Source organism: Symphalangus syndactylus, chromosome 13 (assembly GCF_028878055.3).
Source record: "Symphalangus syndactylus isolate Jambi chromosome 13, NHGRI_mSymSyn1-v2.1_pri, whole genome shotgun sequence".
NCBI classification, from domain to species: domain Eukaryota; kingdom Metazoa; phylum Chordata; class Mammalia; order Primates; family Hylobatidae; genus Symphalangus; species Symphalangus syndactylus.
In genome coordinates, this window is record NC_072435.2 from 59,632,214 (window position 1) to 59,658,875 (window position 26,662).

The 26,662-nt window shown below is 50.7% G+C and overlaps 2 protein-coding genes across 15 annotated transcripts in view; one reads left to right on the forward strand and one right to left on the reverse strand.

Moving 5' to 3' along the window:
* Positions 1-67: 67 nt before the first annotated feature.
* Positions 68-24,282, reverse strand: THAP8 (THAP domain containing 8). 4 transcript variants are annotated; one of them, XM_063614193.1, is made up of 5 exons: positions 23,857-23,924; positions 12,608-13,673; positions 6,591-6,783; positions 5,970-6,365; positions 68-2,254 (listed from the first exon to the last, which is right to left on the reverse strand). In XM_063614193.1, exons 2-5 carry the CDS (start codon positions 12,667-12,669, stop codon positions 2,102-2,104), a joined length of 804 nt encoding a protein of 267 aa, XP_063470263.1. In that variant the 5' UTR covers positions 12,670-13,673; positions 23,857-23,924; the 3' UTR covers positions 68-2,101. The 4 variants fall into 4 exon arrangements, with proteins under 4 accessions (XP_063470263.1, XP_055095701.1, XP_055095700.1 ...); XM_055239726.2 differs by lacking the exon at positions 12,608-13,673 and having other exon boundaries at positions 23,871-24,282; XM_055239725.2 differs by lacking the exon at positions 12,608-13,673 and having other exon boundaries at positions 6,093-6,365; positions 23,857-24,282.
* The window catches only part of WDR62 (WD repeat domain 62), a 50,072-nt gene continuing 47,691 nt past the window's right edge, over positions 24,282-26,662 (forward strand). For 6 of the 11 annotated variants that reach the window (XM_063614135.1, XM_063614133.1, XM_063614136.1 and 3 more), the window contains exon 1: positions 24,282-24,870. In XM_063614135.1, coding sequence (XP_063470205.1) covers positions 24,694-24,870 — 177 coding nt within the window. In that variant the 5' untranslated portion in view covers positions 24,282-24,693. The remainder of the gene's footprint in view (positions 24,871-26,662) is intronic. The other 5 variants (XM_055239643.2, XM_063614138.1, XM_063614134.1 and 2 more) reach the window with 4 other exon arrangements.

Genomic DNA, 26,662 nt, shown 5'->3' on the forward strand with positions numbered 1-26,662 from the left:
ACAGAGGTTAAGCAGTTTGCCCAAAAGTACATGAGCAGGTGATGGAGCGAACATTTGAAACCGGACAGTCTGTAAAGTCCGATTTTTATTTTTGTTTTTTCCTAGACAGGGTCGCCCAGGCTACAGTGCAGTGTTGCGATCTTGGCTCACTGCAGCGTCAAACTCCCAGGCTCAAGCCATCCTCCCACCTCAACCTCCTGAGTAGCTGAGACCACAGGTGCATGCCACCACGTCCGGAGAATTTTTTTTGAGACAGGGTTTTGCCATGTTGCCCAGGCTGGTCTTGAACTCCTGACCTCAAGGGGTCCTCCTGCCTCAGCCACCCAAAGCGCTGAGATTACAGGCACCAGTCACCGTGCCCAGCTTTGATTCTTAATCACCATGCTACATGCCTATAGCAGTGTCTGGGAAACAGATCTGCCGATTGACCCCTCCAACTCTCTTGGAACCTGTATCTCCCCCATGGAGGCCTCCTGAAGCCAGCCCAGAGTCCTGGCTCCATTGTCATGGCTTGGCTTCCCACCTGGAGCTGTAGCCTGCTCTGCCTCAAATCATCCCAGCCTGGATGGGGCTGGGTGACAGCCTTGAACACCTCATCCTTCTAATGCACAGGTCCAGTAGCTCCGTCTCCAAAAGATTTCCAGGATCTCACTCTCCCCACCGCCTCCCTGGGCCCTCATCTTGGTCCATCCTTCATCTGCCACCAGCACTATGGCAGCAGCCTCTTCCCTGCTGTCCCCGTCCTCCTCCAACATGCAACCACAAGGACCCATGAACACCTGTCACTTTGGAGCCTTCCTTCCGTCAGAGGGGTCTGCCTGCTGCACCTCACTCCAGGTAGAAGCCAAGGCTCTCAGCCGTGGCCCACAAGGGCCTATGTGAACCTGCCCCATCATCTCTGCACTCACCTCCTCTCACCCTCTTTTGTTCACTCCACCCCAGCCACACTGGCCTCCTTGCTTCTCCCTACCCCAGGACCTTTGCACTGGCTTTTTTTTTTTTTTTTTTTTGAGATGGGAGTCTCACTTTGTTCCCCAGGCTGGAGTGCAGTGGCATGATCTCTGCTCACTGCAACTTCTGTCTTCCAGGTTTAAGTGATTCTCCTGCCTCAGCCTCCCAAGTAGCTGGGATTACAGGTCTGTGCCCCCACACCCAGCTAATTTTTGTATTTTTATTAGAGACGGGGTTTCGCCATGTTGGCCAGGCTGGTCTAACTCCTGACCTCAGGTGATCTGCCCACCTCAGCTTCCTAAAGTGCTGGGATGACAGACGTGAGCCACCGTGCATGGCCTGCAACGGCTCTTTGTGATGCCTGGAGTGCTCTTCCTCCAAATCCCTACATGGCTCCCTCTCTGCCCTGTTTTAGGATCTTACTTGTTGGTTTCTTTTCACTTTCTCTGCTCTAAAACTGCACCCCTTCCTCCCTTCCCTACTATGGTTTTCTCCATAGCAACACTGCCTCCCAGACCTGATACACCCCAGACAGGTAGCTCTCTCTGCAGGGGTTGTTCGTCCTCTGGAACCTGAGCCTGTAGCCCTCCAGGCCAGCCCCGTCTGATTACCCACGTTTCTGCTAAAACATGGCCTTAGAGGGCCCTCCCCCAGGCCCAAACCAAATTTTTGTTGTCTTTATAGCACTCATTGCTCATGTCTGCAGTGTTCTTGTTTATTTGTTTACTGGTTCATCGTCTACTCAAGTAGAATGAGCACCATGAGGGCAGAGATTTTCTCAGCTGTGTCCACCATGGTATTGTGAACTCAGTACCAGGCTTGACAAAAAGCATGGGGCTCCTTAGAACCAGGTATGATTCTCCCAAACAACCCTTGCTCTGCTCTCAGGCTGTTGTACTGATTTGCAAAGATCTGAGCTGGGGATGGCAGAAGCCTGGTACCCAGGGGATTGGGGGCTGATGAGAGACTTGGGCCCAGGTCACCCCTAAGGTTCAAGAGATCCCTAGGAGTGGGGTGGTAGAACCCAGGCCCTTGAGGGAGGCACTGCTACTACCCAGGCGTGGGCGGTGGGGCTGGGCCAAGCCCATGTGTAATGTCTTTCCTCCTCCATCTTCTATCTTCTGTCCCTCGACATTGTCTGTCTTGATCCTTATGCACTGGGGGTCCGAGTGTCCAGGAGCTCCGGCTTGGCATCCACTGTGGCAGGTGCAGGGTCCTGGGCAAGGACCACAGCTATGTCAGGCCCTCCACAGATGATGGTGAAGGTTTGGGATTCCTCAGGTCCAAGGGTCTCGGCTGTTGTCTAAGGCAAAGAAGTGGTAGAGATGGGGAACATTACGGAGCAAGTTGCGGGAGAGACAAACAGATACGGTGAGGAACAGGGAGGCAAAGGTGGGAGGAGGGCATGTCAGGAAACAGAGAGATGTGGGCAGAGATATAAGGAGACAGGAAAGCAGATGTGAGGGCCAGAGAGACATTCATGGGAAAGGAAAGACGGGTGGGGAAATGGGAAGAGAAATGCGGGGGCACAGACACAGACACGTGAGGGAAAGAGATGTGAAGGCAGACAGACGTGCAGACAGGGTCAGAGATATGGGGGAGACAGAAAATATGCAGATGAAGAGAGACATAGGGAGGTGGGGAAACAGGTGGCGGACAGAGATGATGGGGAGAAAGACAATGAATGTTGGGGAGGGAGGAGATCTCGAGAGATGAGTAGGAGACAGAGATTGAATGGCGGGAGGGGAGGCAGAGAGAGGCAGTCAGCTCAGGGGATCTGGCAGGCTCCACAAAGAGCCCCAGGCCCGAGTCTGAGCTCTGTCCCTGCCCCACTGTCCCTCTGTGCCCCAGGCCACAGTCTCAAACTTCAAGCCCCCAGAGGCAGCCACACTGTAGCTCCAGCCGACTGCTATCGCCTGAGAATCCAAGCCCAGTGCTGCTAGATCTGCAGAGCCTTCAGGAAAGACCAGACTTTTTTTTTTTTTTTTTTTTTTTTTTTTTTTGAGACAGTCTCACAGTGTCACCCAGGCTGGAGTGCAGTAGCACAATCACAGCGCACTGAAGCCTTGACCTTCTGGGCTCAAGCAATACTCCCACTTCAGCCTCTTGAATAGCTAGAACTATAGGTGCAACACTTGGCTAATTTTTTGTATTTCTTGTAGAGACAGGGTTTCACCATGTTGCCCAGTCTGGTCTCAAACTCCTGGGCTCAAGTGATCTAACTGCCTCAGCCTCCCAAAGTGCTGGGATTAGAGGTGTGAGCCACTGCACTCGGCCATTATAAGTTATTTTAAAGCACTGCGGAGGCCAAAATTGTGTCTGTGGGTCATGTCCAAACCACTGACTATCAATCTGAGACTCCTGGCCGGGTGTGGTGGCTCATACCTGTAATCCCAGCACTACAGGAGGCCGAGGTGGGCTGATTACCTGAGGTCAGAAGCTCAAGACCAGCCTGGCCAACATGGCAAAACCCTGTCTCTACTAAAAACACAGAACTTAGCTGGGCATGGTGGCACATGCCTGTAATCCCAGCTACTTGGGAGGCTGAGACAGGAGAATTGCTTGAACCAGAGAGGCAGAGGTTGCAGTGAGCTGAGATCGCGCCACTCCACTCCAGCCTGGGCAACAGAGCAAGACTGTCAAAAAAAAAAAAAAAAAAAAAATCTGATACTCCTTAACTCCAGAGGTACTGTGGGGGCTCCTTCCTGAGCCCCTTCAGTGAGTCTAGCATTCAGAGCTTTGTGTGGGCACCTCTCTCATCCAAGCAGGGCTCTGAAAGCCATGGGGGCTAGGCTGGGCACCTCAAGCTTGGCCCTAGGGTTTTAGACAGGAGAAAGCCTTGGTCAAAGTGTGATTTTCAGAGACATAACACCATTCCTCATCTTCCTCCCCCCGCCACCCCACACACACACAGACATAACACCCTTCCTCAACTTCCTCCCCTACACACACACACACACACACACACACCTTCAACTTCCTCCCCTACACACACACACACAGACACACAGACACACACACACACATACACACACACCTTCCTCAACTTCCTCCCCTACACACACCCAGCAGTAAAATATAGAGGCAAAAGGGATTCAGATAGGGCCTGGGGGACACTATTACAGAGATTGCGAACTCCAGCTCTATAGGGGCCAGGCAGGAAGCTCTCACAGGCCTCTTCTGCAGCCAGACACCTGGGTTTGAATCCTGGCCCTGAAACGTGTTGGCTGCCTGACTGTGGGCGCACTACTGGACTGCTCTGTGCCTCCATTTTTTCATCTGGAAGATGGAGACAACAACAGTATTAAGACTATAATGAGTTTTTTGTTTGTTTTTTTGAGATGGAGTCTTGCTCTTGTCGCCCACGCTGGAGTGCAATGGCACAATCTCGGCTCACTGCAACCTCTGCCTCCCAGGTTCAAGCAATTCTCCTCCCTCAGCCTCCTGAGTAGCTGGGATTGCAGACGTATGCCACCACGCCCGGCTAATTTTTGTATGTTTAGTAGAGATGGAGTTTCACCATGTTGGCCAGGCTGGTCTCGAACTCCTGACCTCGTGATCTGCCCACCTCAGCCTCCCAAAGTGCTGAGATTACAGGCGTGAGCCACCGCACCCGGCCTTTTTTTGTTTTTGTTTTTGTTTTTGAGATGGCGTCTCGCTCTGTTGCCCAGGCTTGAGTGCAGTGGCGCCATCTCGGCTTACTGCAACCTCCACCTCCAGGGTTCAAGCGATTCTCATGCCTTAGCCTCCCAAGTACCTGGGATTACAGGCACGTGCCACCATGCCCAACTAATTTTTGTATTTTTAGTAGAGACAGGGTTTCTCTATGTTACCCAGGCTGGTCTCAAACTCCTGAACTCAAGCAATCTGCCTGCCTTGGCCTCCCAAAGTGCTGGGATTACGGGCATGAGCCACCGCACCCAGACCATAGTGAGTTTTTTGTTTGGTTGTGGTTTTTGTTTTTTTTTTGAGACAAGGTCTTGCTTGGTCACCCGGGCTAGAGTGCAGTGGTGCGATCTTGGCTCACTGCAGTCTCTGCCTCCTGGGCTCAAGGGATCTTCCTGCCTCAGGCTCCCAAGTAGCTGGGACCACAGGTGCCCACCACAATGTTAATTTTTGTGTTTTAGTGAGACACAGTCTTACCATGTTGTCCAGGCTGGTCTTGAACTCCTAGGTTCAAGCGATCTGCCCACCTTGGCCTCCCAAAGTGCTAGGATTACAGATGTGAGCCACTGCATTTTTTAAAAATTAACCTTGTAGCGGTTGGGCACGGTGGCTCACGCCTGTAATACCAGCATTTTGGGAGGCCAAGGCAGGCAGATCACGAGGTGAGGGGATCGAGACCATCCTGGCTAACACAGTGAAACGCTGTCTGTACTAAAAATACAAAAAATTAGCTGGGCGTGGTGGCGGGCACCTGTAGTCCCAGCTACTTGGGAGGCTGAGGCAGGACAATCACTTGAACCCAGGAGGCAGAGGCTGCAGTGAGCTGAGATTGCACTACTGCACTCCAGCCTGGGCAACAGAGCGAGACTCTGTCTCAAAAAAAAAAAAAAAAAAAAATTAACCTTGTAGCTCCAGCTCAAAGGATCATAGTGAGTTTTCAACTCACTATGTTATAACTCTGTGTCTGGCAGACAATAAGAGCTTCTCAAATATTAAGTATTTAGTATTAGTAAATGGAGCAATCATTACTCAGCTCCAACCAATAGTTGCTTGGCATTGCCAGATTTTGTTTTTCAGGAAAACCTAGAAATTTGTTTTAATTTTCTGTAGAGACAGTGCTTGCTATGTTGCCCAGGCTGGTCTCGAACTCCTGGCCTCTAGCAAGCCTCCTGCCTTGGCCTCCCAAAGTGTTGGGATTACAGGCGTGAGCCACTGAGCCTGGGAAAGCCAGAAATTTGGAATCACAGGTGAATGTTCTGATTTTTGAATAGGGGATCCTAGACAAAATGAAAACACACTGCAGGCCAGGCCACCGCCCGTGGATGGGGCTGCCAGGCTGGGGTGCCACTCACCAGGTGCTGCAGACCCCGGCGTGCCCGTGCCAACAGGCTCTCCCCATGCAGCTGCTGTGCCAGCCGTTCCAGGGCCTGCAGCTGCGCCTGGTGCCGCTCCTGGCACCGTTGCAGCCTCCGCACCCGGCGTTGCAGCGCTCCCAGCACTGCGCCCAGACCGTTCCGGGCCTGTTGGGCAGGGACTTCAGGTTGTGACCCCTCGGGAGTTGGCGCAGGGGCCAGGGGGGTCAGGAGCACGGTGGCCGCAGTCTCGGGGCTCCCCGATGTGGGTCCCAGCACCACTAGGCGCACTGGGCCAGAGACTGGGATGGCAGGGCCCTGGGGCAGGGGTGTATTCTCCTGTAGGGGAGGCAGCAGCGAGACTGGCTTCTGGGTGCATCGGGTCCTCCGCTGACTCTGGAAGACAAGGCATGGGGTGCAGGGGTGCCGTGGCCAGACTTCGACTCAGGAGGAAAGGGATGGAGGGTGTGTTTCCAAGGAGGACTTGCTTAGGTAAGGCCAGACCTCAGGGAAGTAGTGTCGTCAGGAGGGAAGGGCCAAAATTCAGACTCAAGGAGGGACTTCCCTTAGGAGGGGAGGTCTGGGGGTTGGATTCCAGAAGCAGGACCTCCCGGCACTCACCTTGGCAGGTGGTGCCCGGGAGAAGATGGAGGGCACTGCATCAGGCCGCAGGTAGCGCACACCCCAGCGCCACTGGAAGCAGGAGGGTGTGAAGTGCTCACTGCACAAGTGCTGGTGGCAGCTGGGCACCCAGTGCTCACGGCCCATGTGCCGCAGCCAGGCCTGCAGCCGGGGACCATCCTTCAGTGGGAACCTGCATGGGTGGTTGGGGGACTGGGTCAGTGCTACGAGGTTCAGACTTATCCCTCCCAGAGGATACCCACCCTGGAGGTCTCTAGGCTCCAAGCCTGTGCCTCCCTAGGGCCAGCAAGTAGACCTGTCTTGTGCCCAGGCTTTCTCTATCTCATACACACAACCACAACCCTTTCTTCAGCTTCATCTTTTAGTAGTATTATTTTGTGAGACGGGGTTTCACACTTGTCACCCAGGCTGGAGTGCAATGGCACAATCTTGGCTCACTACAACCTCCGCCTCCTGGGTTCAAGCGATTCTTCTGCTTCAGCCTCCTGAGTAGCTGGGACTACAGGCGCACGCCACCACGCCTGGCTAATTTTTGTATTTTTAGTAGAGACAAGGTTGCACCATGTTGGCCAGGCTGGTCTTGAACTCCTGACCTCAGGTGATCCACCCACCTTGGCCTCCCAAAGTGCTGGGATTATAGGCATGAGCCACCACGCCTGGCCTTTTTTATTATTATTAATTTGAAAGCTCCACCTTTTAAACACCCAGCATCAGCCCACCTCTGCCCCCTCCACTGCCCCTCCTTCCAGCCTCCTTCCTGATCTTCCTGCCCACAGTCCCGCCCCTCCATTCCCAATTTGTTCTTCCACATCAACTTGTTGGAGCAGTTTATAAAATCAGACATTTATGATGTGGGAGATCGTGCAGCCAAGCGAAAACGTTTCTTCCACAACCATATAAATGGGGGTGTGGGGTTTCTGGATTAAGAGAAATTTAAGAAACATCAGCACAAAGGCAGGATGTGGACCTTGCCTACAACAAACAATTCAGTAAAAAGACATTTTAAGACAATTGGGGAAAACTGAACATGAACTGGGTATAAGATAATTGTTAAGAAACTGGTCGGGCGTGGCGGTTCATGCCTGTAATCCCAGCACTTTGGGAAGACGACAAGGTGGGAGGATCGCTTGAGCCCAGGAGTTCGAGACCAGTCTGGGCAACATAGGGAGACCTCGACTCTACAAAAAAAAAAAAAAAAATTAGCCATGTATGGTGGTACATGCCTGTGGTCCCAGCTACTCGGGAGGCTGAAGTGGGAGGGTCACCTGAGCCTGGCAGGCAGAGGTTGCAGTGAGCCGAGATTGCGCAACTGTACTCCAGCCTGGGTGACAGGCCAGACCCTGTCTCAAAAAAAAAAAAAAAATTCATTTTGCTAGGTGTGATAACTGTATTGGTTTATGCTTCTGAAACAGTCTTCTGTTAGGAAATCAGTCTGAAATAATTATGAATAAAAGATCTGATGTCTGGGATTTACTTTAAAATAGTGTAGGAGCCGGGCGTGGTGGCTCACGCTTGTAATCCCAGCACTTTGGGAGGCCGAGGCGGGCGGATCACGAGGTCAGGAGATCGAGGCCATCCTGGCTAATATGGTGAAACCCTGTCTCTACTAAAAAAATACAAAACATTAGCTGGGCGTGGTGGCGGGCGCCTGTAGGTGGCTGAGGCAGGAGAATGCTGTGAACCTGGGAGGCGGAGCTTGCAGTGAGCCGAGATTGTGCCACTGCACTCCAGCCTGGGTAACAGAGCAAGACTCGTCTCAAAAAAATAAAAATAAAATAGTGCAGGACAAAAACTTAGAAGTGTGGGCAGGGCAGTGAAGAAGATTGGCAAAGTGTTGATAACTAGTGACACAGTGATGGATCCTGAGGGCGCTACTTTTTGTGTATGCTTGAAAACACCCACTAACAAGTCTTTAAACAATTCAACAATAACAATAAAACACAAATAACCTGATTCAAAAATGGGCAAAGGACTTGAACAAACATTTCTCCAAAGACATGCAAATGGCCAATAAGCACATGAAAAGATACTTGACATCTCCAATCATTAGGAAAACGCAGTATCAGAACCCTGATGAAATATCATCTGACAAACACCACAACAGCTACTATTGAACAACAACAAAAAAGAGGCCGGGCACGGTGGCTCATGTCTGTAATCCCAGCACTTTGGGAGGCTGAGGCAGGAGGATCTCCTGAAGGCAGTAGTCCAAGACCATCCTGGGCAATGTAGCAAGACCTTGTCTCTATGAAAAAATATTTTTTAAATTAGCTGGGTGTGGCGATGTGCATCTATAGTCCTATCTACTTAGGAGGCAATGTGGGAGGACTGCTTAAGCTCAGGGGTTTGAATGCTGCAGTGAGCTATGATCACACTACTGCATTCCAGCCTGGGTGATGGAGGAGGGGAAGGGGAAGGGGGAGGGAGTAAGAGGGGGAGGAAGAGGAGGAGAAGAAAAGTGTGTGTGAGGATGTGGAGAAACTGCTGGAACTCTGGTACACTGCTGGGAATGTAAAACGGTGCTGCCACTGTGGAAAACAATATGGCAGTTCCTCAAACACTGAAAAATAGAATTACCATATGACCCAGCAATCCACTTCTGCTTATATAACCGAAAGAACCGCGAACAGTGTCTCGGAGAGATATTTGCACACCTGCCTTCATAGCAACATAAATCAGGCCTGGCGTGGTGGCTCATGCCTGTAATCCCAGCACTTTGGGAGGCTGAGGCAGGCGGATCACTTGAGCCCAGGTGTTCAAGACCAGCCTGAGCAACAAGTGAAATCTTGTCTCTACAAAAAATACAAAAATTAGCCAGATGTGGTGGCGTGTGCCTAGAGGCCGAGCTACTCAGGAGGCTGAGGTGGGAGGATTGCTTGAGCCCAGGAGGTTAAGGCTACAATGAGCCATGATCACATTACTGCACTCTAGCCTGAACAAAAGAGTGACACGCTATCTTAAAAACAAACAAACAAACAGACAGACAGAAACATAGCAGCATAAATCACAACAGCCAAAAGGTGGAAGTGTCTATCAACAGATACATGGATAAGAAAAATGTTACATATACATACAATGGAATTTTATTTTATTTAATCTTTTTTTGGGGGGGCGGGGGAGATGCAGTCTCACTCTGTCACTCAGGCTGGAGTGCCATGGCGCAATCTCAGCACACTGCAACCTCTGCCTCCTGGGTTCAAGTGATTCTCCTGCCTCAGCCTCCTGGGTAGCTGGGATTACAGGCTCCTGCCACCATGCCCGGCTTATTTATTTATTTTCGCGATGGAGTCTCACTCTGTCGCCCAGGATGGAATGCAGTGGCGTGATCTCGGCTCACTGCAACCTCTACCCCCTGGGTTCAAGCGACTCTCCCGCCTCAGCTTCCCAAGTAGTTGGGATTACAGATGCCTGCCATCGCACCTGGCTATTTTTGTATTTTTAGTAGAGAGAGGGTTTCACCATGTTGGCCAGGCTGGTCTTGAACTCCTGACCTCAGGTGATCCACCCGCCTCGGCCTCCCAAAGTGCTGGGATTACAGGCGTGAGCCACCGCACCTGACCTGGAATTTTATATAGTCCTGATCTGACACATGCAACAACACAGATGAACTCTGAGGGCCATTAGGGTAAGTGAAATAAGCCAGTCAAATACTGACAATTCCACACATGAGGCAGAACAGTCAAATTCCTAGAGACAGACAGTGGAATGGTGGTTGCCAAGAGCTTGGGGGAGAGGGAAAGAGGGAATTGTCCAATGGGGATAGAGTGTTTTAGGAGAGGAAAAAGTTCTGGAGATTGGTTATACAACACTTAACATTAGTGAATTGTACACTTAAAAATGATCAAGATGGTAGATTTTATGTGTATTTTGCCACAATCAAAAAAATTTTTAATAGGCCAGGCACGGTGGCTCACACCTGTAATCCCAGCACTTTGGGAGGCCGAGGTGGGCAGATCACTTGCAGTCAGACCTCAAGTGATTTTGAATTCAAGTTCAAGACCAGCCTGGCCAACATGGTGAAACCCCGTCTCTACTAAAATTACAAAAATTAGCCAGGCCTGGTGGCATGTCCCTATAATCCCAGCTACTCGGGAGGCTGAGGCAGAAGAATTACTTGAACCTGGGAGGTGGAGGCTGCAAGTGAGCTGAGATCATGCCACCGCACTACAACCTGGGCGACAGAGCAAGGCTGCATCTCAAAAAAAAAAAAAAATTTTGTTTTAAGTTTTAAAAAATAAAAGCTTTCTCAGTGGTTGTGGGTGGGGATTATCTGATGAGGGACCCTCTAAAGGTGCCCCACTTCTCTGGTTTCCGGGTGCCACTCATTCCCAGCATCTGCTCTTACCCTCTTAGATGGTAATACACTCTCTATTTAGACCTGGGCTCAAGGCTACCCATAATAAAGACCTCCTTTTCCAGCCTTATTTGCAGCCAGGGGTGGCCACATGATCACGTGCTGGCCAGTTTGTCCTTAACAGCTGCCAGAAACTCTGAGACTGTAAATGTTTACTTCAAGCTGCTAAATTTGGGGATAGTTTGTTATATAGCATTAGATAACTAAGACACATCTCATGCATATCCCATCTTCACAATGTTTTCCATATCTGTGATATTACTTATTTCATATTTTTCTTAAAACTAACCAATTTTAACTATTAAACAAAGATACTTAAAAGAGAAACTTTACCTCACAATTGAAAATGGAAAATCAGTATCAATTCCATAAACAAAAGCTAACTACAAAAACATCAGATGCCATTACCTACTGAGGGCTATGAGCCTGAGGCCTGCTCTCTCTCTTTTTTTTTTTTTTGAGACGGAGTCTCGCTCTGTCGCCCAGGCTGGAGTGCAGTGGCGCAATCTCGGCTCACTGCAAGCTCCGCCTCCTGGGTTCACGCCATTCTCCTGCCTCAGCCTCTCCGAGTAGCTGGGACTACAGGCGCCCGCCACTACGCCCGGCTAATTTTTTGTATTTTTAGTAGAGACGGGGTTTCACAGTGGTCTCGATCTCCTGACCTCGTGATCCACCCGCCTCGGCTTCCCAAAGTGCTGGGATTACAAGCGTGAGCCACCGCGCCCGGCCTGCTCTCTCTTTTCTTTTCTTTTTTTTTTTTTTTTGAGACAGGGTCTTGCTGTGTTGCCCAGGCTAAAGTGCAGAGGCACAATCATGGCTCACTCTAGCCCTGAACTGCTAGGCCCAAGTGATCCTCCCACCTCAGCCTCCCGAGTACCTGGGACCACAGGCATGTGCCACCACACCTGGCTAATTTAAAAATTATTTTTGTAGAGACAGCGGTCTCACTATGTTGTCCAGACTGGTCTTGAACTCCTGGGCTGAAGTGATCCTCCCACCTTGGCCTCCCAAAGTGCTGCGATTATAGGCATGAGCCACTGCACCCCACCCCTGCTCTCTCTTTGTTGAAAAGAAAGACTAGGGAGTGCTAGAGAATTAGGGACAAAATTCCTACAGGAGAGAGGGTAAATAAACATAAGCACACCCACACAAAATAATACAATGCAGCTATAAAACAGAATGTAGAGGTACTCTGTGAACTGACATGCTATTGTCAGGCACATCTTATGTGAAAAAAGCAAGGTTCTAAATAGACTATCTCAGCTTTTAGTCATTGTGGTAGCCCCCAAAAGCTATCCATGTCCTAATTCCTGGAAACTGTGACTATTTATTTATTTATTTAGCATTTTTTTTATTTTTTTTTTTTTGCACACAAAACAAACATTTTCTAAAAATACATTCAAACAAAAAGATGCATATCAAACATATTAGGAAGGTTGCACATGGGAAGACGGGGAATAGAAATGGGGGGTGGGAATTAAAGAAAATAAATGAGAGAGGGACTTTGTATGGATCAATGATAATAACTCAATCCTCTATTTGACAAAGAAGAAGGAGAAGGAAGAGGAAGAAAAAGAAAGTGGGATAAAGGATCAGAAAGGGAGGAAAATAGAAAAAATTAGAGTATGACTCCAGGGTAGACCTGTTTTGTTGTCGCTGGGTTGGTTGGTTGGTTTGCCTGTTGTATTTTTCATGTTTCGCCATGTTGGCCAGGCTGGTCTCGAACTCCTAGCCTCAAGCGATCAACCCACCTCGGCCTCCCAGAGTGCTGGGACTACAGGCGTGAGCCACCACATCCAGCCCCCACATTGCTTCTGGCCTCCGTGGTAGACCTCCCAGACGGGGCGGCCGGGCAGAGGCGCTCCCCACATCCCAGACGGGGCGACCGGGCAGAGGCGCTCCTCACTTCCCAGATGGGGTGGCGGCCGGGCAGAGGGGCTCCTCAGTTCCCGGACTGGGCGGCCGGGCAGAGGCGCTCCTCACTTCCCAGACGTGGCGGCCGGGCAGAGGCGCTCCTCACTTCCCAGACGGGGCGGCCGGGCAGAGGAGCTCTTCACTTCTTCCCAGACGGGGCAGCCGGGCAGAGATGCTCCTCACTTCTTCCCAGATGGGGCGGCCGGGCAGAGGCGCTCCTCACTTCCCAGACGGGGCGGCCGGGCAGAGGCGCTCCTCACATCCCAGACGATGGGCGGCCAGGCAGAGACGCTCCTCACTTCCTAGACGGGGTGGCGGCTGGGCAGAGGCGCTCCTCACCTCCCAGACGGGCCAGCCGGGCAGAGGCGCTCCTCACATCCCAGACGATGGGCAGCCAGGCAGAAACGCTCCCCACCTCCCAGACGGCCACCGGCGGCCGGGCAGAGGCTGCAATCCCAGCACCCTGGGAAGCCAAGGCAGGCGGCTGGGAGGCGGAGGCTGCAGCGAGCCAAGACCACGCCACTGCACTCCAGCCCAGGCAACACCGAGCACCGAGTGAGCGGGACTCCGTCTGCAGTCCCAGCACCTCGGGAGGCCGAGGCGGGCAGACCACTCGAGGTCAGGAGCTGGAGAGCAGCCTGGCCAACATGGCGAAACCGCGCCTCCAGCCAAAGGAGAAAAAGCAGGCAGGGGTGGTGGCGCGTGCCGGCAATCCGAGGCAGCTCGCAGGCCGGGGCAGGAGAGTCATGGGAGCGGCAAGCAGGCAGTCTGCAGCGAGCCGACTATACTCCAGCCTGGGCCACAGAAGGAAGAAAAGGAAAGAAAGGAAGAAAGAGAAAAGAAAGAAAGAAGAAAGAGAGAGAAAGAGAGAGAGAGAAAGAAAGGAAAGGAAAGGAAAGGAAAGGAAAGGAAAGGAAAGGAAAGGAAAGGAAAGGAAAGGAAGGAAAGAAAGTTTATTTTTTTAAGATGGAGTCTCGCTCTGTCACCCAGGCTGGAGTGCAGTGGCGCAACCTCGGCTCACTGCAAGCTCCGCCTCCCAGGTTCAAGCCATTCTCCTGCCTCAGCCTCCCGAGTAGCTGGGACTACAGGTGCCTGCCACCATGTCCGGCTAATTTTTTTGTATATTTATTTATTTATTTTGAGACAGGGTTTTGCTCTGTCACCCAGGTTGGAGTGCTATGGTGTGATCTCGGCTCCCTGAGGCATCAAACTCCCCAGGCTCAGGCAATCCTCCCACCTCAGCCTCCCAAGTAGCTGGCACTACAGGCATGTGCCACATGCCCAGCTAATTTTTATATTTTTTGTAGAGATAGGGTTTTGCCTTGTTGCCCAGTATGGTCTCAAACTCCTGGGCTCAAGCAATCCTCCCACCTTGGCCTCCCAACGTACTAAAATTACAGGCGTGAACCACCATGCCGGGCCTGAATATTAACTTATATGACAAAAGATGTGACTAAGGTAAGGATCTTGAGATGGGGAGATTATCCTGGGCCATCCAGGTTGGCCCTAAATGCCACTACAAGTACCTTTTTAATAAGAGGGAGGAGAATATATTACCACAGAAAAGAAGAGAGGGCAATGCAACCATGGAGGCAGAGACTGGAGAGATGTGGCCACAAGCCAAGCACTGCCTGCAGGCACCAGGAAACGGAACAGGCAAAGAAGAGATTCTCCCCCAGAACCTCCAGAGGAGTACGGCCCTGCCGACACCTTGGTTTTGGCCCAGGAAAGCCAATTTGGACTCCTGGCCTCTAGAACTGTTAGAAAATAATTTGTCTTGTTTTAAGCCACCAAGTTTGTTAGAGCAGCATGGGAAACTAATAGTGTAATAAAGGGAGAAATAAGAACGTCTTTCACATTTGCTGGTATTTATATAAAGAAACTATGGTGATGTGGTTTGGCTCTGTGTCCCCACCCAAATCTCATCTCGAACTGTAATCCCCATGTGTCAGGGGAGGGACATGATGGGAGGTGACTGGATCATGGGGGATGTTTCCCCCATGCTGTTCCCATGACAGTGAGTGAGCTCTCATGAGATCTGATGGTTTAAAAGTGGCAGTTCCCCTCTTGCTCTGTCTCCTGCCCCCATGTAAGATGTTTGCTTCCCCTTCACCTTCCACCATGATTGTAAGTTTCCTGAGGCCTCCCCAGCTATTCAGAATGGTGAGTCCATTAAACTTCTTTCCTTTATGAATTACTCAGTCTCAGGTAGTTGTTTATAGTAGTGTGAGAACAGACTAAGACACATAGGAAGGACACACAAGAAACTAAAGAGGCTACCAGTGGGGAGGAGGTGGATGGGATGAACAGAGATGGGGAAAGCCAAGACTTCTCAGACAAAGGCAGATGGAGGTGGAAGGGGCGGGTAGCTGGTGAAAGAGCATAGAAAGGCTGACTCAGAGAACACCAGTGGCACCCAGAGAGCAGAACCCCAGGGCACACAGCCAGGGAGTCTGGCTGCTGCAGTCAGCCTCCCTCTAAGATCCCAATGTTCTCAGCGGCCCCATTCTTCCAGGACACAAACACAAGATCTATTGCAACAGCATTCCCCATTCTTATTGCCACCATCTCCCAGGCAGAATCTGCCAATGGACTACTCGTATCTACTCTCTGCCTTTTCCTTACTAACAGAACTCCAGCTTTCTTTGAGGCCACAATGTGTCCTGCTAAAAGACTATGTTTCCCAGGATCCTTTGCAGCTGGGTGGGGCCATGTGACTACCTTCTGGCCAAGGAATGCTTTAGTGTTGTGTGGGATCTCTGGGATGGTGCCTTAAATGGAAGGGACGATCAACAGGAATCAGCAGCTCAAAGAGCAAAGGAAAAAAGTCAATATCCTAAGAAAGGTCTCCTTAATTGGTCTTACTCTCTCTCTTGTTCCTCTGGATAGCAGCATTTGTGATGGGCAATATTGCTTTCTAAAAAACTACCTTAAGCAGACAACAAGTGTTCCCCTTTGTATGCAGTCAAATGCTCTACCACTGAGCTATACCCCCATGTTCCCCTTTGTATAAACTATTTTAGTCTTGCTGGTCATCTTGTCCACGGCATGGGGTGGATATACTGCTAGAAGTCCTTTTTTGCTTTCTTACTAATGTAACTCAAAATTTCTTCAGGCTGATTAAATGCCCAGCTTTTAAACACCACAATTCCCAGCCTCTTTTCCAGTTGGGGGTGGCCAATGATGAAAAGGTGCCATTGAACGGGGTTTCTGGGAAGGCCTTATAAAGGGAGATGATTCAGTTTAGACCTGAATCCTTTTTGCTCTTCCTCCCTTCCCTCTTCCTCCTATAAGGAATGGTGGCAATGGTGGCTGGGGCACTGGCAGCCACCTTGGATGGAAGCCACAGGCTAAGGATGACAGGGCAGAAAGAGGCCGGGCACGGTGGCTCACACCTGTAATCCCAGCACTTTGGAGGCCAAGGTGGGAGGATCATTTAAGGCCAGGTGTTTGAGACCAGCCTGGCCAACATGGCAAAACCCTGTCTCTACTAAAAATACAAAAATTAGCTGGGTATGGTGACATGCGCATTCCAGCTACTTGGGTGGCTGAGGCATGAGAATCCCTAGAACCCAGGAGGTGGAAGTTGCAGTGAGCTGAGACTGTGCCACTGCATTCCAGCTTGGGTGACAGAATGAGACTTTCAAAAAAAAAAAAAGAAAGAAAGAAAAATAGAGATAGGACCCTCATTTCTCATGACTGTGGAGCTACTACCCCAGTGCTGGTTTGCCAACCTCTGTACTTGCTCTATATGAGGGAAAATAAACCCTGTAATAGAACGTATGCTGTCTCTCTCCACATGAGGATTACACATGCCCACTCCATTGACTTGAAGCTTGCTATATACTTGCTCCAGCCAAAAGAATGCCAGTGAAAGTGACACAGGCTGGGGGGAGGGGGGAGGGACAGCATTAGGAGATATACCTAATGCTAAATGACGAAATGACGAGTTAATGGGTGCAGCAAACCAACATGGCACATGGATACATATGTAACAAACCTGCACATTGTGCACGTATACCCTGAAACCTGAAGTATAATAATAAAATAAAATAAAATAAAATAAAGAAAGTGACACAGGCCACTTCTAAATATGAAATTGGCCAAGAGCCACTGGGTGATTCACTACAGTTTCTCTTTTCCTCCTCCTGTAAGACCAGCAATATTCCAAATAGGGATAGTTTCTTCAGCCTGAGACCCCAATTAAGATACTGTAGAGTAGGACCACAAATGACCTGCAAAGGACATAGTGTGAGCAAGAAATACACCTTTGGGCCCGGTGTGGTGATTCATGCCTGTAATCCCAGCACTTTGGGAGGCTAAAGCAGGAGGACTAATTGAGCCCAGGAGTTCCAGCCTGGGCAACATAGTGGGACTTCATTTCTTTTTTTTTTTTTTTTTCTTTGAGATGAAGTTTCATGCTTATTGCCTAGGCTGGAGTGCAGTGGCACGATCTTGGCTCACTGCAACCTCTGCCTCCCAGATTCAAGTGATTCTCCTGCCTCAGCCTCCCGAGTAGCTGGGATTACAGGCACCTACCACCACGCTTGGCTAATTTTTTGTATTTTTAGTATAAACAGGGCTTCTTTCTTTTTTTTTTTTTTTGAGACAGAGTCGCTCTGTCACCCAGCCTGGAGTGCTGTGGCGCGATCTTGGCTGACTGCAACCTCTACTTCCCAGGTTCAAGCGATTCTCCCATCTCAGCCTCCTGAGTAGCTGGGATTACAGGTGCGTGCCACCACACCTGGCAATTTTTGTATTTTTAGTATAAACGGGGTTTCACTATGTTGGCCAGGCTGGTCTCGAACTCCTGACCTCAGGTGATCCACTCGCCCCGGCCTTGCAAAGTGCTGGGATTACAGGCATAAGCCACTGCGCCCAGCCCAATGGGACTTCATTTCTACAAAAATTAGGAAAATTTGCATGACAAGGTGGTGTCTGCCTGTAGTCGCAGCTACTCAGGAGGCTGAGGTGGGAGGACTGCTTGAGCCCAGGGGTTTCAGGCTGCAGTGAACCATGATGGTGCTGTACTCTAGCCCAGGTGATAGAGACCCCTTCTTAAAAAAACAAACAAACAAACAAGCAAAAAAAACACTTTTGTTGTAGTAAGCCACTGAGATTTGAGAAGTTTGTTCGTGCAGCATAACTTAACCACACTGATTCCTATAGACCCCATAATCTGTTTAAGCAACTCTTATTGCAGGACTTTGCTACTACCAAGCAGATACAATTCTAAGTGATAGGTCCCCCATAAGAGATGACCCCATTGCCACTGTCCCTGAAAGGGCCTAAGACAGAGCTAATGAAAGCTAGCCAGGCATGGTGGCGCATGCCTGTAGTCCCAGCTACTCAGGAGGCTGAGATGGAGCTGGTCCGAGTGTTGTGGGTTATTGTTAAGCTGATTTAACATTGTCTCCCCACACAACCATGCTTGACTAGCATAAAAATAAAATGAAAAATGAAAAAAAAAGAAAAAGGAGGCTGAGATGGGAGCACTGCTTGAGCCTGGGAGGCTGAAGCTGCATTGAGCCATGATCGCACCACTGTACTCCAGCCTCGGTGACAAAGCAAGATCATGTTTCAAAAAAAAAAAAAAGAGAGAGAGAGAGAGTGAACTAATGAGTGTTCCCACTGGCTCCCAAGCAGGATTTCAAGTTATTTCCTGGCCACTTCCCTCAACGTGTCTCACCTTCTCTCTCACCTGGCATCCATGCCCTCTCCTAAGCCTCTTTTGGAAATTGCTTCTCATCTAACTCGTAACTAAGTAGCTTCTGCAAGACTGACTCAGGGGTAGGCCCTGAGGTGGAAATGGGCTAGTCACTAGTGGGTGCCAATGAAGACATGAAGTGATTTTTATATAGTCATCTGGCTGCTGTAAACAGTCGTCATCATTTTCCTCCTTATTATTACATACAAAGCACTTAGAACAGTGCCTGGCATAAGGTAAATACTAAGTCACTGTTGTTGTTATGAGGGAGGTAAGAGTGGAAACAGGCTGGGCATGGTTGCTCACACCTATAATCCCAGTACCTTGGGAGGCCACGGTGAGTGGATCACCTGTGGTCAGGAGTTCGCGACCCACCTGGCCAACATGGTGAAACTCCACCTCTACTAAAAATACAAAGAATTGGCTGGGTGCGGTGGTGTGCACCTGTGGTCCCAGCTACTCAGGAGGCTGAGGTAGGAGAATCGCTTGAACCTGGGAGGCAGAGGTTGCAGTGAGCCGAGATCATACCACTGCACTCCAGCCTGGGTGGCAGAGGAAGACCCTGTCTCAAATAAAAAAAAGATGATGGCAGCCTGGCCTATGTGATGACAGTGGATGTGATATGTGATGAAAAGTAGTCTGGGAATGTGTTTTCCTTATTTCTTATTTATTTGTTTTGAGACAAGGTCTCACACGGTTGCCCAGGCTAGAGTACAGTGGCTCAAATCACAGCTCACTGCAGCCTCGGCTCCTGGGCTCCAGTGATTCTCTCACCTCAGTGTTCTGTGTAGCTGGAACTACAGGCGTGTACCACCATGTCCAGCTAATTTTTTACATTTTGTAGAGATGGGGTTTTGCCATGTTGCCCAGGCTGGACTCAAATTGCTGGGCTCAAGCAATCCTCCTGCCTCGACTTCCCAAAGTGCTGGGATTACAGGTATGAGCCACCACACCCAGCCTATCTTTCCTTATTTCTTAATGATTTATTTAGGACTTTCTCATTTGTGTTTATAACTGTCTTGTTAAGGTGTTAAGGAGATTTTGTTGTGGTTGTTGCAGGATGGAGACATGTCTTGAGGGTAGAGCCAAAGGACGGGTTAATGGACTAGTGGTGGATGAAAAGGAAGGATCATGGGTAACTCCCAGGTCACATACTCAGTTCCTCAATGACCCCTCACCTATCCATGAGCTCTGTCATGGCAGAAACAAGATCTGTCAGGGTTCTTTGTGTCCAGCAGGGTCTTACTTGCTTCTCCAAGAAATACTCAAAAAGTTGCTGAATTAATCAACAGTTGCCAGAGTCATATACAGGCTTAAAGTCCCCCCTGAATCCCTTTGGCCCTATACCAGGGTCCCTCAAAGGATCCGTGAGACATGGACTGCTGGCTTTCCTGGAGAGCCCATCTGAAATGCATTCATCAAATCCACCCAACGAATCTTTACTAAGCACCTACAATGTGCCAGGCAATATTCTGGAGGTTGGAGACACAAACAGGAGGAAACAAGAAAAAGAAAGATAAAACCTCTGGCTTGATTGAACTGACATTCTAGTAGGGTGAGATAATTAATGAATACGTCGAAAACGCGATATGCAGACAGTGATGTGTTAAAGAGAAAAATAAAGGCCGGGCGCAGTGGCTCACGCCTGTAATCCTAGCACTTTGGGAGGCCGAGACGAGCGGATCACGAGGTCAGGAGATCGAGACCATCCTGGCTAACACGGTGAAACCCCGTCTCTACTAAAAAAATACAAAAAATTAGCCAGGCGCAGTGGCAGGCGCCTGTAGTCCCAGCTACTCGGGAGGCTGAGGCAGGAGAATGGCGTGAACCTGGGAGGCGGAGCTTGCAGTGAGCCGAGGTCGGTCGCACCACTGCACTCCAGCCTGGGCGACAGAGCGAGACTCCGTCTCAAAAAAAAAAAAAAAAAAAAAAAAAAAAGAGAAAAATAAAGCAGGAGACAGAGAGAATCGTGTGTGTTTGGGTGACAGTTACAGTTTTCCACAGGGTGGTAGTCATAAAGGCAAGAACTTTGAAATCAGAAGGAATGGCACAGGCAAAGTCCCCAGGGCAGCAACATGCCTGCCACATTACAGGAACATGAAGTAGGCCAGTGTCACTGGTGTGAAGGGCAGGAGGAAAGAGATGAGGTCACACTGGTATCACAGAACCAGCTCTGTAGGACTTTGCAGGTTTGCTTTCTACCTGTTCCAGCCTCACTTTATTTTTTATAGTGAGGTGAGAGTCACGGAAGGGATCTGGGCAGAGGAGGGCGCTGATCTGACTCAGGTGTTCACAGGCTCCCTCTGGCAGCAAGCAGGGAACAGACTGAGGGTGACGGTGGGAGCAGCGAAACCAATGAAGAGGCTGCTAAAACAGTCCAGTCTGGAGGTGATCATTGCCAGGAGCAGGATGCAGGAAGAGGAGAGGGTTAGAAGTGATCAAATTCTGGACAGTTTGTAAAGGGAGAGCCAACTGGATTTGCTGAGGGACTGGATGAGGAATGTGTCCTAGCCCACTTAGGCTAAGACCACCAGGGACAAACCTGTAGTCCAACACAGTCAGATTTATTTACAATGGCAATGGGGGAGTCTGCACACCAGAGATACCATAGGCCAGGGGTCCCCAACCCCCAGGCTACAGACCGGTACCAGTCTATGGCCTATTAGGAACAGGGCCGCACAATAGGAGATGAGCAGCGGGCAGGTGAGCGAGTGAGAGAAGCTTCATCTGTATTTACAGCCACTCCCCAATGTTCGCATTACCACCTGAGTTCTGCCTCCTGTCAGAGCAGCAGCAGCATTAGATTCTCACAAGAGTGTGAATCCTATTCTGAACTGGGCATGTGAGGGATCTAGGTTGCCCTCCATTTTTTTTGTTTGTTTTTTGGTTTTTTGTTTTGTTTTTATTTTTTATTTTATTTTATTTTTTTTGAGACGGAGTCTCGTGCTCTCACCCAGGCTGGAGTGCAGTGGCGCAATCTCGGCTCACTGCAAGCTCCGCCTCCCGGGTTCATGCCATTCTCCTGCCTCAGCCTCTCCGAGTAGCTGGGACTACAGGTGCCCGCCACCACGCCCGGCTAATTTTTTGTATTTTCAGTAGAGACGGGGTTTCACCGTGGTCTCGATCTCCTGACCTCGCGATCCGACCGCTTCAGCCTCCCAAAGTGCTGGGATTACAAGCGTGAGCCACCACGCCCGGCCCTTGTTTTGTTTTTAGATAAAGTCTCACTCTGTCGCCAGGCTGGGGTGCAGTGACGCAATCTCGGCTCACTGCAACCTCCACCTCCTGGGTTCAAGTGATCCTCCTGCCTCAGCCTCCCAAGTAGCTGGGATTACAGGCGCCTGCCACCACACCTAGCTAATTTTTGTATTTTTAGTAGAGACAAGGTTTCACCACATTGGCCAGGATGGTCTCAATCTCCTGACCTCGTGATCTGCCCGCCTTGGCCTCCCAAAGTGCTGGGATTACCGGCATGAGCCACTGCGCCTGGCCGGTTGCCTGCTTTTTGTGAGAATCTAATGCCGGATGATCTGAAGAGTTTCATCCCAAAACCATTCCCCCAACCTCATCCCATACGTGGAAAAATTGTCTTCCACAAAACCAGTCCCTGGTGCCACAAGGGTTGGGGACCGCTGCCATAGGCCCTATGGGCCTTTCTTTGGTGAGGGAGTCTCAACAAACATAGTTATTTTTTAGGTGAAATGTAAACGAAGCAGCGTTCAGATTGCCTCAAAGCAAATCAGAACTGTGCGTAAAGGGATCAATATCAGGTCTGGATGGTGAAGTGGGCCCAGGGTTTGTCTTCTCAGAAGCAATAAAGTTTACATAGATGTAGAATATTGTGTCCTTATCTGAAGCTCCAAACCTGGATTGTAAATAGGGACTGCTTTTCTGTGTCAAAGTGACTTAGCTCCTCCAAGCAAAAGTGAGATGTTTCATTCTTACTTGACATGATTTCAAACAGCAAGTTTGTGATCATCTCTGACTTTAGACAACCAAAGTTTCCTACTAAGAAAGCAGTAGACACTCAAAGGATGGGAATTCTGCCACTTTACATCTGCAGTATGTCCAAGAGAAATATTTTTTCCTGGCTGGGTGCAGTGGCTCACGCCTGTAATCCAAGCACTTTGGGAGGCCGAGGCAGGACGATTGCTTGTGCCCAGGAGTTTGAGACTAGACTGGACAACATACGGTGATCCTATCTCTCTTTAAAAGCAAAATTTTTTTTTTTGAGACGGAGTCTCACTCTTGTTGCCCACGCTGGAGTGCAGTGGCCTGATCTTGGCTCACTGCAACCTCTGCCTTCCGGGTTCATGCGATTCTCCTGCCTCAGCCCAAGGAGTAGCTGGAACTACAGGCACGAGCCACCACGCCCAGCTAATTTTTGTATTTTTAGTAGACACGGGGTTTCACCATGTTGGCCAGGCTGGTCTCGAACTCCTGACCTCAGGTGATCCGCCCGCCTCGGCCTCCCAAAGCGCTGGGATTACAGGCGTGAGCCACCGCGCCTGGCAAAAAAAAAAAAAAAAAAAAAAAAATTAAATTATCCAGGTATGGTGGCGCGTGCCTCTGGTCCCAGCTACTTGGTAGGGTGAGGTGGGAGGATCACTTGAGCCCGGGAGGTCGAGGTTGCAGTGAGCTGTGATCGTTCCACTGCATTCCAGCCTAGGCGACAAAGCGATCTTGTCTCAAAAAAAAAAAAAAAGCAAAGAAATTTTTTTTCCCTAGTAATTCTTCCACCAACTGGCTTATATCAGCCAGATAAATAAGAAGACAGATCTTTTACAATCGAAGCTAATTCTGACTTTCCCAAGTATGACGAAAGATGTAAGGATGACATTTTTTAAACCTAAGCAACAAGAATGAAGTACGCTACTAAGATAGGACAGACTGGAAAGTTTTGGGGGAGGCACGATCGCAAGCTCAGTTTCGGATGCTTTGAGTTTCAGATGGCTCAAATGCGTGGGGAGGGCCAGTGGGCATCTGCAGGCTCTGTAAGGAGCCTGCACCGACTTCACTTCTAACATCCCTTTGACTCTTCGGCTCGCTTCGCTCGCTATCTGTAGTTAATCGTCTACTCCTGCTGTTTCCCACGCCTGCACCTTTGTATGTGCAGTGGACACTGCCGGGAAGGCCATCTCCTCACGGTTTAACCCCACTTCCTAACACCCTCAAGCAAGACCAGAAGCCCCGCACAGCAGCACTAATGCTCGGGCCCCGCCCCTCCCAGGGTCCCGCCTCCCTCAAGCCCCGCCCCGCGCTGCGCTCACTTGTAGAAGCTCACAGGGCGGTTGTCTGCGCCCAGGCGGCCCGCAGTGTTGGAGCAGTTCGGCGCCCTGCAATACTTGGGCATGGCTGTCCAGCCCCGCTGAGTTTTGCCGGGTCAGCGGCTGCACTTTGGTTCTCGTGCAGCGCCGCCGAACCCCGCCCCGCCCGCGCGCTCGCCGCCTGCCTCACGTGACGTCCGTGGAGTCTCGTCACGTGCCGGGGAAAGAGCAGAGAGCGGCTGCCTACTAGGCGCCCCTCCACAGTGCCACAGTCACGCCCTCGTCATGTGACGAATGGGCCATAGCGAGTACTGTGCGCCTGCGCAAAGCCGGCCCTTGGCCACCCCGATTTTCATCACGTGTTGGGGGAAGGGCGGCGTCAGGCGTTTCTGAGCCTGCGCCAACCAAATCAACTGGCTAGTCAATCTCTTACGGCTCCACCCTACGCCTACATCCGGGCGACCGTTGGGGCGCACATAGTTCCTCTGGGTGGCGGCAAAAACCGAGGTGAGGCGGCCGTTGGCCTTAGCCTCTTAAAAATTAAAAACTGTATGTTTTAGCGAATAATGAAAACGCAGTCTGGATGAAAAACCCGACGACGCTTGATCAGGCATCCAGTACACTAGCTGTGGCCCCGCCCCGCCAGGCACTCGCTCCGCCTCTTCGCCCCCATTGGTCTTAAGCACCGCCCGGCATCCCTGCGATTGGCTAGACCGGGCCCGTCGCGTCCAATAGGCTGTGGCGCCGGCTTTCCCGCGGCTGTTCGCTGTTCCAGTGGGTCGTGGCGGTGGCGGCAGCGGCGGTTAGGGGATGTAACGGTCGCCCGGCTCCGGCGCGACGATGGCGGCCGTAGGGTCCGGAGGCTATGCGCGGAACGATGCAGGGGAGAAGCTGCCCTCTGTCATGGCGGGAGTTCCGGCGCGGAGGGGCCAGTCCTCCCCGCCCCCCGCCCCACCGCTCTGCCTCCGGCGGCGGACGCGACTCTCGACGGCCTCCGAGGAGACGGTACAGAACCGGGTGAGAAGCTGCTCGCCATGTCTACCCCAGTTCCAGGCTTCCTAGGTTTCCCCTAATCCCGTCCTGAGAACTGTGGCCCCGACATCAGCCCCCGGCCAGTCCCCTCAGGTTGTTCCCTGCCATGCCTTGTCCCCAAATCCCCGCCCCTTTAGCCACGGCCCCTCCCACTTTCTCCTCGCTGCCTTACCGGCTCCACCCTCAGCGTTGGAGCAATTCCGGAGTTTCTCCCTGGTTCCCACCCGTGGAAATGCATTTTGCTTCTGCAAATCACAGCCTAGTCCTGCTATATTTTAACCCCCGTTCTATCGCCTTTAGACGTCACGATCATAGCTCACTGCAGCCTCACTGCCCTGGCCCCCGCTGAGTCATTAAGGTCCCTTCGAGGGTTCGTTCGGTCCAGAGTGTTACCTGCCCCAACTCTTCCTCGCTTCTACCCCTCCTTCTCTCACCTTCTGCGGTCTCTATCCTTTTTCCTCACCAAGGTGGGATTCTTAATCCATATTGTCACTCAAAACTGAAAAAGACGTGAGCAGTTATTTATAAAATCTCTGCATTGCTGCCTGGGGAGGAGGGCGTACAGAACAGTTCCCTAAATCCTGAGACAGAAACACGGAAGGAAATGATTTCACAGTAGGTAGAAGGAATTCCATTAGCACAGCGGCAATTAAAAAAAATTGTTTTCCAGCTCTGTAGGCACAAAATCTGTTTTTATAAAATGGAGATGATAAGAACCATACTACTGGTAGGGCACGGTGGCTCACGTCTGTAATCCCAGCACTTTGGGAGGCCGAGGTGGGCCGTTCACCTGAGATCAGTTCAAGACCAGCCTGGCCAACATAGTGAAACCCCGTCTCTACAAAAAGTAGAAAAATTAGCCCGGCGTGCTAGCGCGCGCCTGTAATCCCAGCTACTCGGGAGGCTGAGGCAGGAGAAATCGCTTGAAGTCGGGAGGCGGAGGTTGCAGTGAGCTGAGGTCATGCCACTGCACTCCAGCCTGGGCGACAGAGTGAGACTCTGTCTCAAAATAAATAAATAAATAAATAAATTATACTGTTGCATTGGAGCGAAATGAAATTTTAATTGTGATCTTGGCACAGAGTCCAGTTAAAGGGAGGATACCTGGTAGCTGCTGGTGGAGCTTGTTCCTGCCCCATGACTTTCTCCTGCACTGTGATTATACCGCCCACTCCTGGCTACAAGGCTCTGGCTGTACCTCCCATGTCCTCTCTGTCACCAAGGTTCAGCCACACTGGCCTGCTTTTGGTTTTCCTGAGGCTCCATATTCTTTTCTGCCTCCTGGCCTTTGTGATTGGTGAGTCCTCAGCCTGGGCTTTTTGTTGCAATCTACCTGGCTGGCTCCTTCCCATCCTTCAAGTCTCAGCCTGAATGTCGCTATCTTGAAAGGCCTTCTCGAGCCCCATTCTAAAGCAAACACCCACCTTCATCTCTCACCCAGCACCCTATACTTCATAGCCTTTATCTTTTTTTTTTTTTTTTTTTTTGAGACGGAGTCTCACTCTTTCACCCAGGCTGGAGTGCAGTGGCGCGATCTCGGCTCACTGCAGGCTCCGCCCCCCGGGGTTCACACCATTCTCCTGCCTCAGCCTCCCGCATAGCTGGGACTACAGGCGCCTGCCATCTCGCCCGGCTAATTTTTTGTATTTTTAGTAGAGACGGGGTTTCACCGTGTTAGCCAGGATGGTCTCGATCTCCTGACCTTGTGATCCGCCCGCCTCGGCCTCCCAAAGTGCTGGGATTACAGGCGTGAGCCACCGCGCCCGGCCGCCTTTAT

Excerpts from the sequence above, each read along its gene's own strand:
- THAP8 (XM_055239723.2), bottom strand. The coding sequence starts at position 23,939 with ATGCCCAAGTATTGCAGGGCGCCGAACTGCTCCAACACTGCGGGCCGC. Across the intron at positions 6,366-6,590 it reads CCCGGGCACCACCTGCCAAG|AGTCAGCGGAGGACCCGATG; the intron begins GTGAGTGCCGGG and ends CTTGTCTTCCAG. Across the intron at positions 2,255-5,969 it reads GCCGGGGTCTGCAGCACCTG|ACAACAGCCGAGACCCTTGG; the intron begins GTGAGTGGCACC and ends TCTTTGCCTTAG.